Here is a 14,528-nt window from a genome sequence, read left to right on the forward strand (position 1 = left end):
GCAAGCCCCTGGGCTATGTAGCAGCATGCTGTGGAAAAACACAGAATAAGCATGTCATAGCTGCCTGGGGCTTCACTAAGTGTTTTTAATTTCACATCAGTTTTAGTTCATAGTGTTTTAGACATGTTTTCAGTTTTATTGAGATATAATGACATATGACATTTTATAAGGATTTTAGGCATTTTTAAAAGTTAAAACAAACATGAATACATTGTAAAGCAGAATAACTTATATATATGGACCAAATATATCTAACTTCCAGAAATCTGTTTCAAGTTATCACACCTCTTTCCACCAACCTATTACCAACTCCCTATCCCTATGGTTTCATGGTCCTAGGCTGTTACAGACTTCATCTGAGAAGCACCAAGACTAAAATGTTGGGTTAAGCTGGGGACAAAGGCAGGAAATGAGGTTAGAAAAAATAGCTCATTATCCATATACCTTTAAGATACCTTTCAGAACCCTATTTGTACAGGGTTTCATATGCCAGATGGAAGATATGTAAGCAGGTGATGTCAGGATTGAATCTTTGCAATAAAACACACTTTGGCAATTTGGCAAAATAAATTAGAAAGGAGGAGACATCACAAGTCAATAGACTATTATTATCATCTAGGTGAAAGACGAGGCACACCTGAAATAAGACAGAGGCAGTGAGGATGGCCGAGAAGAGATACATTATTTGAAAGCTATTTAGCAAATGAAAACAATAAGAGAGTGACAGGTTGACTGTGGGCAGTAAAAGAGGGGTCAGGGATGACTCAGATTTCTGGCTCTTCGAACTGATAGACAATGGATACTATTGCCTAATGTAGAAGATACAGGAAGAAAAAAGTTTCCGAAGATACTTGAAAGATGGCTGAAAGACAATGAGTTGACTCTGCTAAGTTGTGACGCCTAGGCTATAGTAATTCATTCACTCACTTACACATTCAGTATCTTTATTTAGCAACCATCAGACATGGTGAACTAACTTGTATTTGGAAATGTCCAATAGGGAGTGGCAATTCAGGTCTGGAATTGAGGAGAGGGAGAGTAAGTTCGGAAACGGAAGTCGACGATGAGTTCAGAGAGATGGCTGAACCAAAGGGAGTAGATGTGAGGGCAGCAGGAGGTGCAAAGGGTGAGAAAAGAATGAGGACTGAGCCCAGGGCAAACATGCTGCTCAGAGTCGCGGGGAGGGGGGGAGGGGTGGAAGAGCCGGGGAAAGGTGGTCACAATCATAAGTACTCCTCCTGTTTTGCTTTGAAAAAGTGACTCCTTTAGTAAAAATTATTTGCATTTTTGCAAATGCAAATTCTTCAGAAGTTTGAAATAACAGAAATTTGAAGTAATGTATATGATCACTCTACACATCATGTAGTCTTATCTAATTTAGGATCACTAAGTCTCAGAAATGTCAAGAAGCCTTGTCTTGTTGAAATAAAATGAAGTGTTTTCATTTAAATCGAGTGTAAAAAATTAATTTAGACCAATTATAACAGTCAATTGCATTGCCTTATTTAATTCTGCCAGCTTACAAATAATCAGTTATAATTAGTTTTTCAAGGGCGGGGAAGCAGCGTTCAGGGAGAGGAGCGGCACTGTCTGAATCCCATAGGACTCATAACAGAGGATAAAGTGAACCTCAGCGTTCCTTGGGGGTTTAATCTTCTTCCCCTGAGACTCGTACTTCAATTTGAATTAAACTCTCTACAAAAGTTACTTTGACAAGAATAAAAGGCAACACTTCAGAAGATAATCGAATCAATTATGTCTCTTTAACGCTGGAATCCAGAGCAGGTTTCTGGGAGGGCCCAGCTGGCAGTTGGGGTAAGCAGGGCAGCTGCAATAAGATGCTAACGCCATAAGATGCTAACACCTCAATCTTCCCATCACACTGCCCTCTGCCCTCCGTGCTGCTGGAGGCCACACTTATTCTACAATCCTTTAGAAAAGGATTCTTCTTCAGGTACGCTTGTGCTGGGCCAAGCCGATCAGACCTGGGGTCAGGCGGAGCGACAGTCCTCAACACACATCAGTTGCACAACTCCTTCCTTCCTTGCAAGTGGAAACTGCAGGCCTGGCCCTCTTTCACAAAGCGTGACGTTTTCATCATAGCAACCAATCACAAGCCTGTTCTGAGAGACTGTTAGGGAATGGAGGCTGTATTGGTATTGGAGCTTTGTCAATCTCTGCTGAGTCACCGCCTCTTTTCTCTTAGCAACGGATGCGTCACAGCAACAGCCTGTAGAGGAGCTGCGGTTTGTGCTCTTAAGACTTGTTTTTCTGAGAGGAGAGTCACACTTAATTCTCCAGCCCGCGAAGGAGTTTCTCCCTAGGGTTCTGCAAAGAGGCTGCTTTTCTCTTCAGTGTAGCAGTTTCAGGTAAGGGAAGCTCTGAATAGGAAAGGAGGCTTGGAGAACAAGTATTTTACTCTTTCAAGAGCATCGGAACACTTGCAGTGCCAGCTATGTGCTAAAAGCAGTGAAGAGTGCAAAAAAGTATAAAACTTTTCCTGCTTTTAAAAAACTTCCAGCCTAGCTAGGAGACAAAAATAACAACGAGAGAGCAGTTAACGACACTCCTAAGAACTTTGTGGGAAGGTACTGAGCGTTGTTCAGAGGTCGTATTACTCCCAGTGTCTACCACGTTGTCTGGCACATAGTGGGAGCTCAATAAATACTGGATGAATGGATGGACGGGGGATGGATAGATGACTGGATGGATGGATGGATGATGGATGGATGAAGAGGAAAGCAGAATGATCCTGGTTACTCATTGGTAAGGGTATCAGAGATCAAAAAAGAAAAAATAAATTGTTGGCTGAAGTAGTTAGGGAGGCGACTTCAGGGCCGTTAAGAAGGGGCTGGAGTAGATCAAGAGAGAAGAAAATGAAGGGGGAAACATTAACTCTTTGACAGTAAGGACCTTGTCTTGCTCATCTAGTGACCTCCAGTACCTAATTGCTGCTCAATTTTCCCCTCCTTCTGCCCAGTGTATGCTGAATGCTGAATAAATTCACAGCAATTCCCAGGCCCTCTGCCTCTGCAAAAGCCTGGCATAATTATGTGCACTACAGTATGATCAGAAAGCGTCAAGAGCAAAATTGTTTACACTTCTGAGTGAGAAAGCTGGGGAGGCTTAAGGGAGAAGGTCATACTGGAGTTGAAGCTTGCAGAATGAGTAAGATTTAAGTAAGCAGAGAAATGCGTGCATGGTGTGGAGCAGGCATGGCTGGGAGGCAGAGGGAATGAAGACTATTTGGTGATGGGGACTGTTTAGAGATTGGAGAGTAATCCTGTAAGGCTGGAGTAGAACTCAAAGAGTGGATGTGGTGAGGCAAACTGTGAAGGGTGTTAAAGGTGATGCTTACACATTTTTCTTGTTTTGCAAAGTTCGGTCTGCAGACCACTGTGCAAGACTGCCTCATAGTGATTTTTAAAAAGCAGGCTTGCCCAGACTTGCAGAATCACAGTGGCTCCAGGAAGTGTGCATTTCAAATGAGCTCCATTTTTCCACAAATGGAGGAGAATGTCGCTGTGGACGAGAGAGACTCACAGTATTATATGCCCCAGTATACAAGGAAATGACTTGTTACGGTCTGCATTTTTAAAAGAAGGCTCTGCAGGTCTGTCCTGAGGGTGACTATTCTGGTAGGAGCAGGGTCTGGGAGGCCAGTTGAAAATGTCCATGATCTGGGCAGAGGGTGAGGGGAGGGGAATCTGTGGACAGAGAAATAAAATCATATGTTTATTTTTACTAACAGCTCACTGAAATGTATGCATTTCATAACAAACCACAAGACCTGTGAGTGGTTTCTCACTAAGAGAAATTACAGCTCTTTTCATATAATGTTATAGATGTTACAGATATGTGACTTATTCTCCTCACAGCTTCAAAATTAAGGTGGCAGTTAGAATCACTGCCAGATCTTGTTATTTAATGTATTAATAAAGATGCACAAAAATTATTATATCATAATTTAAAAAATATTTTGATAACTGTACCATTTCAATAAAATCAGTCTCCCTTGTAATCCCATGTTTTTGTCTGATGCATGGGGCTTCACCAGGCTGCCAAAGGGGTTCCTGGCACCAAATAGCTAAGGGCTCTGGGACAGGAGGACACGTTAAAGGCCTGAACACACGGATGTCATGGAAAGGAGGGCTTAGCATTCAGGAGACATTTCAAAGAATAGCACCTACTTAAATGAGACTTCTGTCTTGGAAAGATGTGGAGGTAGGCTGGAGCAAGTGTAACAGACTAATTGGAAACGTAGGAACAGTTATTTCTGAGGGGTAGATGTTGTGTACTTGTTAGAAGACGACTGAAGAGCCCAGGAGAAACTTGAAGCTGAATCAGGGTCTTAGTGGAGATTGACCAAGAAGCAGCAGTTCTTAGAGGCACATTTACCAGACTCCCAAGAGTCTTAGATCATATTCTAAATCACTGTTTTAAAAAAAGAAAAGACGGGAGACAAGCATGATGAGCTCACAAGTGCTCTGGGAAGAGAGAAGAGGATGGTGATCCTTAGACAAAGTCAGCTAATTGAAGAAGACTCAGGACATACCACTTTCTAAGGAAGGTGCTATGTGGAGAGAACGTGCCCGCGCTGCAGGTCTTCTCAGAATTAAAGATCTCGTGATTGGGGGTAAGCCACGCATGCATACAGGTAACAGTGGGAACGTGTGCGCAGGCGTGTGCGTTATAGCCAAACGAAGTGGAGAGAAGGCACTAATAACTGTGTAAATTGCTGTCCTATATCAACTATTATTTGTCACTTATTTCTTCATATGCAGTACTTATCCTTCTAAATAATAAAAGGTTCATAAAAAGATACAGTCATGGACAAGTCTTGAGAGTCAGTTCGGAACAAGGTCATGGACAGCTCTGAATACAATGTTCCTCAGAATCACTGGAGTACACGGGTTTTGACTGTTACACAGAGGTGGTCCTGCCCTGTACACAGTTCTCTTGTTGCTCTCTAATGTCTTTGCTGTCACCGTGGAAGGTGGAATGTGTGTCCTTTGCTACACTGGAAGCAGAAAGGTATTCTGGAGGTCAATTAATTTACAAAGAAAATAAGTGGTTTTAACACAAAAATATTTAAGTAGAATTCTTTCTACTTAAATTCTATGTTTTCTTTCACAAATTCTGTTTTGCAATTCAACCAGCTATAGTGGTTTTGCAAACCAATTGTAATACAAGCCACTGAGGTAAGTGTAACCTTTATTTTAGGAATAGATGAAGTATCTCTTCTGCTACTTTTAATAATAAATTTACTTTAGCTGGGGGGGCGGGAAATGTGGCCAGCATTTTAGAGTAATCTTAGTAAAGTGAAATCTGTACTTAAAATCCAAGCCCTACTATAATTTAAAAGCAATATCTTTTATTTGAGATTTATTTTTAAATAGGAAATATGTATAAAAATAAACCTAAATAAGTGTGTTTTTAGAAATCATGCACACTAATTATTCATTTGATTTAGATATCTCCAATTAAAAGTGGTAAATTTTCTAGACACAATATTGGTAGGGTTTTTATAATTTGCGATTACTAAAATAAACTATACAACTTTGCCTGAAACACAAATGCAATGTAAGGTAGCTACTTCCAAAGCAGTCCCTTTCTTTTCAGTTTCGACTATATTCACCAGGCTGACCTCAGTGAGTGAATTTCTCCAACTATGAAACCTAGCAACTTAGATACTGTGCTTTTTAATTAAGAAGAATTGGGAACTCTAAAAGCCTGAAGAACAACTTCATCTTCCTTTTTCTTTGGTCACTAGTCAACATTTTAGACATAGGAGTTAATATTTGTGAAAATACAAAGTGAGCTGTTCTGGCAAGGTAGCATCCATTTAATGTTTTCTCAATTGTTGTCACCTAATGTACTGATGGAAAATTGAATGCTGAACCAGATTACCTAAAGACCATTTAATAGCAGCATTTGAAAAGAACTAGGCACAGTGATCACTTTATTTCTTGGGATGATTGTGTTAAACTGATACTTACACTTCCAAGCTTAATACTAGTACAGCACCACCTGCTCCCTGGGAACCGAATACATCAGCATCTGTGTGCAAAGAGGAATTAAAGTTGCTCATCAGCTGATCTTAAAATAGGAAGACTATTATTCCACATTTTCTAGGGGAGCACAATGTAATCTCAGGGTCCTATTAAGTGGAAGAGGGAGGAAGAAGAGAAGGTCAGACAGAATATGCTATGTGGAAGGACTTAACCCACCATTACTGGCTTTGAAGATGGAAAAAAGAACCCAGAAGCCAAGAAACGCTGGTGGCCCCTAGAAACTGGAAAAGGCAAGGAAACAGATTCTCCCTTAGAGCCTCTGGAAACAATGGAACCCCACTGATACCTGATTTTAGCCTAGTGAGATTCATGTCAGACTTCTGAATTACAAAACTGTAAGATAATAAATTTATATTCCTTTAATACACTAAATTTGCAGTAATTTGTAACAACAGCAATAGAAAACTAACTCAGTATGCATATAGGTTATCCCACAGGCCATTAGACAAAAGTCTTTTGTTTAGACTAGAAATTCATAAGCTAAGAATGGTAGAAAGGAAGGAGGGGAAGAAGGAATTCTTAATTCAACCATTTTTTAAGTATGTACAACTGTGCCACTTACAAAGCTCACGCCCTCCCAGAGTTTACAGTCTAGTATACAGTCTAACTTTACATGCCCCAAATTAAACTCCCGATCTTTCCTTTCAAATCTTCTCTTCCCGGTGGGATCCCCATCTCAACACACAGCAATCCCATGCTTTCAGTTTCTTAGGCAAAACTCGTTAAAGACATCCCTGAGCCCTTTCTTTCTCTCAGACCCTACATCTGAGTCATCAGCAAATCCTATTGGTTCTACTTACAAAATATTCCCAGAGTCTTGCCGCAGTGGTGTGGCTCAGCTGGCTGAGCATCATACCGCAAAGCCAAAGGTGGCTAGTTTGATTCCTGGTCAGGGCACATGTCTGGGTTACAGGTTTGGCCCCAGTTGGAGTGAGGGTGAGAAGCAACTGATCTCCTTCTTTCTTTCTCCCTCCCTACCCATGTCTCTAAAAAATAAATTAATAAAATGCTTTTAAAAAATACCCAATCACTTTTTCCATCCCACTCTCACCTCCCTGGTCTCAGCAGCCATCATCTCTGTCTCGGGTGATTGAATGTCTCCTACTTGGACTCCCAGCTTCAGCCCTTTCCTCATTGCTGCCTTCACAACACAGCAGCCACAGGGATTCTCAAAATGCTAGTCAGATCAAATAGTTACCCCTCAGCTCAATATCATCCAACAGCTCTCCACCTCATTCCAGGTAGAAACCCGAGTCCTTATACATGACCTAGATCCCTTGTGGTATATTATATGATCACACCTGACTGCCACCTCCTTTCTCTGTAAGAGGATCATATATTCTCACCATCGTCATGCAAGTAGATAGTCTTACCCCTTTATTGGGATGGGCCATATGACTTGCTTGGGCCGGTGGAATGTGCGCAGAAATGACAGCCTGCCAGTGCCAAGGAGAAGACATAGAAGGCATAACATGTTTCTATAAGCTCTCTCGCTTTTTCTTATGCCATGAAAGTGAATTTTATCAAATAGGGACTGCTCCTTCAGCCCGGGTCCCAGAATAAGACTTGAAGTAGCAACTCACTCACAGAACGTGAGAAGAAATAAATGATTGCTGTGTTACTGAGACTTGGGGGATATCGTTAATAGAGTGGAGCCAATATATACCCCCATCGCCTCTCTGACCAACTCCATCTCCTAGGCTCCCCCTCACTCACTCTACCCCAGCCAGCACGACCTCCTTGCTGCTTTCGTAAATGTGCCTGGCACACTCCTGCCCCAGAGCCTTTACACTTACCATTTCCTCCCCCTGGAAACACCCTTCTTCCCTCAGATACCTGCATTTTTGCCTTCCTCCCTTCTCTTAGGTCTTTGCTCCAATGTTGCTTAAGCGAGGCCTTCCCTGATTGTTCAGTATAAAATCGCAATGTCTTCAGCCCTACAATCCCTCTCCCTTTCTTACTTGATTTTTCTCTTTAATAGTTATCACCATCTAAAGCTCTAATTATTTTGCTCCTTTATTTTTTTGCTGCCTGTCTCCCCCCACGCATGCGAGCTCTAACAGGGCAAGGGTTTGCCTCTTTCATTCACTGCTGTATTTCTAACACCTAGGATGGCACCTGGTACATAACAGTTTCTCAATAAGTGTTTCTGGAACGCACAGTGGTGGCCGTGGGGGTGGGCTGATGGTGGCGATGGCGATGGTGTATGCGCATGATTGTGTGTGGGTGTGTAGGGTGAGTCCAGGTGGTATTATTGAGTATTTTAAGTCAAATGCAGCTGGAATAGAATATGGAGAGGGGTGCTTTTACAAAGACTACTTTGAAAACAGGATGAGGTTCCAGACTTGAAATTATGCTGCAGCTGGAAAGTGAAATGGGCACCTGACAAGTGGAAGAGACGGGACAGAGCCACCCATTGCAGAGTATTTAAAAAGTAGAAATTCCTAATTGTCAGAAACATAAAATGGAATCGCACCATAACTTTCTAGGTAAAGACAATTATTTTAAATGACTTCATTTGTAATGAAACATGGGAAATAATTACCTCTGAAATCCAAGGCATAGTCTTTTCTTTTTTTAAGATTTTATTTATTTTTAGAGAGAGGGGGAGGGAGGGAGAGAAATATCATCAAACCGGCGACCTTTGGTTCACAGTCCGGTGTTCAGTCCACTGAGCCACGCCGGCCAGAGCTGAGGGACAGTCTTGTACAAAGCTAGGAGTGCAGACCTTGAGCAAGACCGCCGGGGCTCACACTTTGCCTCTTGCTCACAGCTTCTATGTCCCCTCAGGCAAGTTACCTGCTCTCTTTTGAGGCCTCTGATTGCACATCATAAAATGGGGATGAAGATAACAGCATTAATAAGATGCATACCTAAAAGATTGGTTAAAATGAAATTTAAAAAGTACACGCAAATTACTTCGAATCATGCCTGGCACATAGCAGTCAACAAACATGAGCTATCACTATTCCCGTTTGAAAAACTACATGTGAAAAACCCAAAGGAAAAAATTTGTGTGTCCAAACACTTACACACACACACACACACACACACACACACTTCAGTCAAGATTTGGTAACCACTACATGAGGCATGTTTTGGCTGTAGGCAATCGTAGGGTTACAGACCCAGCTGCCTCTGGGTGTGTCTTAGTGGTATGTGGATTGTTTTGAGCTAAAGGCAACTGAAACCCTGCAGGCTCAAGGAACTTCTGCTCTCCACCCTTAACTATCTAGAAGAATTTAAATTAGGAGCCTGACCCACGATAAGAGAACCAAGAGTGACTTTTTTAAGTTACCTGTCTCTGTGGCAGGACAAACTAATAATTACTGAATGTGTGCTCTCCTTGAGCCAACCCTTTGAAGCCAGGGTGCATTACCTCCTCCCTAGCTCAGAATGTCCCATGTACCTCAGTTTCTCCTTCTGTCTCTGAACCTCCTGTGCATGTGGCGTCTCTGATTCTCTCATGTATGCAGGGTTCCCATACAAACGTGTATGTTAAATTTGGTGATTTTCTCTGGTTAACCTGTCTCATACCTATTTGATTAGACCAACCAAAAGAACCTCGAGGGCAGAGAAAAATTTCACTCTCTCCCATACTATGGAAGAATTTCAGTCTGTTTTGGATTATTAAAATGAGTCAAACAGTTAAGATGACTGAGTTGATATTGATGTAACTTTATTTCATGATATCTTCACAACCACCTTGTGAGGGAAGTTTTATCATCTCCATTAAACTGATGAATCAATTGAGAATTATAAGGTCAACAATTTGCCCAGGGTTACTCTGCTGGTACAGCCTGTTTCTAAACCCTGCCGTTTATGTTAACGGGAAGACACCTGGTTCTACTTGCCAACGCACGTAAAGAATTACAGATCAGCAAATCTATTAGCCTGCAGTCAGGGTTTATTGGTGATCCACTGCCATGAAAGAGAACAGGCCTAGCTAAGGCCAGGGGGTGGGGGGAAAGGCATAGGTTCAGGGCAAAGCAGGGCAGCGAAAGCAAGGGCAGCCAAAGGCCGGGGTGGCAAGCACCTCGGGTCCTTTGTTCTGAGGACTTGCGTGGTTGGCAGGATGCGGTCAAGAAGTTACATATTGATTGACTGGTAAAGGTGGTGCCAGCTTTCATGGGGGGACTTGACACCCAGACTTAGGTATGTGTGGGGGTCTGTCAGCCTGAATCCTTATCTTGCTCTAGACTCCATTTGTTCATCTTGTGGTAAAACAGGTACGTGACAAGAGGCAGTTGATTAAAGTTGGGGCAGTTACCCAAAGTTATTTATGGGCTCTTTATTTAAGCATTAGGGACTCCCTCAAAAACACATAGTGACCAGAGAGGGGCAAATAACCAAAGTTGTTTTATGGGCTTCTTCCTTTGGGCACTGTGGACCCTCTCCTGCCTGTCAGGCCTTGGGATGAAAGCACTGTTTCAAGGCCTTCTTCCCCAGATAGTGGAAACGATAGGCTGAATCTCAAGGACTTCCCTCCTCCCGGGCTAACATAGTGTTTCTTGTGATGTTGGAACACCTGGCAATATTATCGGACCAGGCTCAGGACTGCTGAGTTAGTGGGTGAGACATGTCTCCTGCTCCTCCTCCCTACCTTGGGGTGCCATTCATTCTACCTAAGTGCTAAGAGGCATTTCCTGGGAACCAGGATGCTAGACGCTGGCCAATAACAGCAGCGCAGACCCAGAGTTCTTCCTATGCTGTCTCCTGCCTCGGTTAGACTCCTGAAATCACACTCCTAACCATTTAACAAGACGGGCAGAGGTGGGCATTGAGCAGATGAGGATTTGATGTCACAGCAAGGCCCCTGGCCAGTGTTATGTCCTGTCAAAACTACTGAGCGGTTCCCGAGAAACTTTCAGAGGCATTCTCTGATAGCGCAAATAAGGGCAAGTGGTTACACGTACACACGCTAGGACAGAAGTACTATTTAAATTACGTTAATTTTAAAATTATGTCCATATGTGCGCATTGCGGGCCTGTGTCTGCCCACTGACTTTAAACCCATCGTTGTAACTGGGACACCTGCCAGGGAGGCGGGCACAGAGCAACTCCCTGGGTGCAGAACTGCATCAACAGGCCGGGGCAGCAGCGTCCTCTGGGTGCCTGGGGCTGAAAGTGTGAAGTGTGGGCAGGTCACTTCCTGGTGCTTCAGCTGAATGGCCAGCTGCAATGGCAAGATCTGTCAATAAGACCGTTGTTGCGATAAACCTTTGCCCACAGAAAACCCATTCTACGAAGACACATGTTGATTTAACGGCAAGCTAACCTTAGAAAGCATGTTCTCATGTTTACTAAATGATAATGCTTACTATTTGAAATTGTAAACCAGACACTTCCTAATGATATTGTCTCTTTGCACAGCCTAAGTCACGGCCATGGCCCCAAAACTGCAAAAACGGAAGAGCTCAGGTGTCAAAAAAATGATAAAACATGACAAAAATAAGGAGGTGCTACCTGGTAGGATCATCTTTTCACTAATGGGATTTTTTTATGGCTTTAGTATTTGTACATGTATTAGCAGCAAAAATGCTCATGGTTTTATGTATCAAATAAACTTAAATATTTTGGCTTTAAAAAAGCTAAACACAAGTGGAATTAAAAATATGGGCATTCTTGCTTTGTATTTATTTCATTATACTATCAAATAAACGCCATAGGAAACATATTATTAAGAGATAATTCTATGAGAAAGGCAATTATTCAGATTTTGTCTATTTAATTATTCATAAATAAGTTTAAGAATTCATTGTATATTTGCATTTATATTTTGTTTTGGGACCTGGGTAAAAAATTGCAATAAACTAAGATATATATTTGATTCAAGAAATGTAAATTTGACATCATTTTATTATATTCTAGTTGGTGAAGAAGAGGAACCCATAAACATGGAGAACATGGGTAAGTGGAATACAATTTAGAAATTGTCCCCAGTTACAGTATTTCAATATGCAATAAGCAAGTGAAAGTATTGCAAACTGAAGTGATTAATCAAAGTGTACATGGACTAAAATTACATCAGGTCATTTAGAATATAGAATGAAAATGTTTAAAGAAAGAATAAAAAGCAAGAGTGGAAGAGAGAATTTTAAACTGAGAAATAGACTCAGGTCAACCAATCCCTTCAAAATCCAAATTGAATGATTTTTGAGAGAACTTTTGTAATTATAAAGTATAACTCTGCAAGTTATTACTTTTAGTAGAATAATATTTTTTAAAACTCTGGCTCATCAGCAATATTTATCTGTACTTCACAGTAAGATTCTAGTATTTCAAGGAGGAAGGCTGATTTTTAAGCCAAAAAAAAAAAAAAAACCAACTAGAACTTAGACAACCAAACTAATGTCGGTCCTAGTTTTAGAGGCTAAATAACTAACAAGTCTTTATTTTTGTTGTTGTTGAAACTTTCTGTTAGACTTGAACTAGATGATGCTCTTCACATCTGGAAACAGAGGAAACAGCGAGGGTGGAAAAGAGAAAGCTCTGAAACCTTGTAGACCTTTGTCGAGATTTGGGCTGTTAACCCTACAGGATAGGCCGCTGTTGGCAGTATTTTGGCAGAGGAGGGACATGATCTGACTTTTGTTCTCACTGGGTCACCCTGACTACTCTGGTGAGAAGGGCCGCGTCAAGGGCAGAACAGAAAATGGTTAGAGAGCTATTGCACCCACCCAAGAATGAGAAGGGGCTGGGTTGGGCCTGGGTGGCAGAGCGGGTGGAGACGTGGAGTGTAGAGGTGGGGAGACGTGGAGGATGTCAGCGAACAGTAAATGGTATTGGAGCAGGCTCTGCCTCCCAATATATATTTATTGAATTAACGAATGTACCACCCAGAAATGTGGGAGTCATTTTTGACCCCTTTCTCCCCCTCAACACCTCCCCACTGCCATTTAAACCATCCTGGTTCCTGTCAATTCCATCTCTAAAATTTATCTCAAACCCATCCATTTCTCATTATCTCCACATCTACTACCTCGGTCCAAGCCTCCACATTTCTCACTTAGATGACTTGCTTAGCTCCTACCTGGTATCACCGCTTCCACTCAGCATCCTTCAATCCATTCTGCACATGGAACTTGCCGTGTCTCTTTTCTGCTTAAGCTCTCCTGTGGCTTTTCCTTGGTAGTCCTGGCTCTGCCTTCCTCTCTGATCTTTTCCCTTGACTCTCTGTCCCCATCTATGGTTCGCCAGTCTTGCCTAGCACAGAACATACTAAATTGGCTCCTGCCTCAGGTGCCTGGATAGATCCCCCCCCCCCCACATCTTTATGCAACTATCTCCTCATCATTCAGATCCTGACTCCAAACCCACCTCTGGAAGAGGCATTTCCCAAAGACCTGTCTTTCACCTAGTAAGTACCCTTGCCTTCATAGCACTTATCACAATTCTGAAGTTAAAGTACAGTTGATTCTCATTATTTATGGAAGGCCCATACAGTTGCTATGAACACTGAAGGAGCAAATACGGAGCCATTGCTCTTAGGGGAAATACAGGGTTAGGCTCCCGTGAGCATTCTGGTCTTAACATTTTCATTAACCAAGCAATCTAGAACATTTTATGTGTGTTTCTTTTTAAAGACACTTTATTTAATACACATTGTTAATTCACTAACACTGAACTCACAGACAACAGCACTATAACTCATGCCTTAACCCTACTTATCTAATATATGTATTTTCTCCACAAAGCACATCACAGCCTTCTTGCTCTTAGGAACATTATACAGCACTTCAGCACCGCACGTGGGTATCCTATTTAAATAACAAAGTCACCAATAAAAAGCACAAAAATGTGGACAATGTAGCACTAACTAGACAAGGGAAAGGACACTTGTTTCCAGTATAAGAGCTGAAACACCATGGCAGAGCATTTCCCCATCTGACTCAGCAGAGCTGACTTAAGGGGAAACTGAGGCTCAGAGCCGGCTGTAGACTGCAGCGATTGCCGCAGTGGGAGAAACTCCCAGTCTCACAAGTTCGTTGGAAAGTGGGCTAGAGATGAGCAGGCAAGCTGCACTGTTCCCTCTCTGGGCCCTCCCCCACAGGCAGCAGCACCCCAGAGCAGCAGGGAGCGTTGCACTGCCTGGGTGAACACCTAAGGCCCTGCCCCCTTACCACTTAACAGGGGCTCCAAACAAAGAAATATGACCCAAATGAAAGAACAGAGCAAAACTTCAGAAAGAGAGCTAAGTGATGAGGAGATAGTCAACCTATCTGATGGAGAATTTAAAGCCCTGGTAATCAAAATGCTCACAGAATTGATTGAGCTTGGTCAAAAAATGAAAGAACAAATGAAAGATACCCAATGTGAAATAAAGCAAAATATTCAGGGAACCAAGAATGACAGGAAGGAAACCAGGACTCAAATCAACAATTTGGAATAAAAGAAAGAAATAAACACCTGACTGGAACAGAATGAAGAAACAGGAATTCAAAAAAATGAAGA

The 14,528-nt window shown here is 42.1% G+C and overlaps 1 protein-coding gene across 3 annotated transcripts in view; it reads left to right on the forward strand.

Annotated features, from left to right (window-relative positions):
- Nucleotides 1-2,256: 2,256 nt before the first annotated feature.
- Nucleotides 2,257-14,528, forward strand: part of DNAI3 (dynein axonemal intermediate chain 3) — an 80,599-nt gene continuing 68,327 nt past the window's right edge. For all 3 annotated transcript variants that reach the window (XM_053921133.2, XM_053921132.1, XM_053921134.1), the window contains exons 1-3: nt 2,257-2,369; nt 11,448-11,543; nt 11,946-11,984. In XM_053921133.2, the coding sequence (XP_053777108.1) occupies nt 11,462-11,543; nt 11,946-11,984 (121 nt within the window). In that variant the 5' untranslated portion in view covers nt 2,257-2,369; nt 11,448-11,461. The remainder of the gene's footprint in view (nt 2,370-11,447; nt 11,544-11,945; nt 11,985-14,528) is intronic.

Source organism: Desmodus rotundus, chromosome 3 (assembly GCF_022682495.2).
Source record: "Desmodus rotundus isolate HL8 chromosome 3, HLdesRot8A.1, whole genome shotgun sequence".
NCBI classification, from domain to species: Eukaryota; Metazoa; Chordata; class Mammalia; order Chiroptera; family Phyllostomidae; genus Desmodus; species Desmodus rotundus.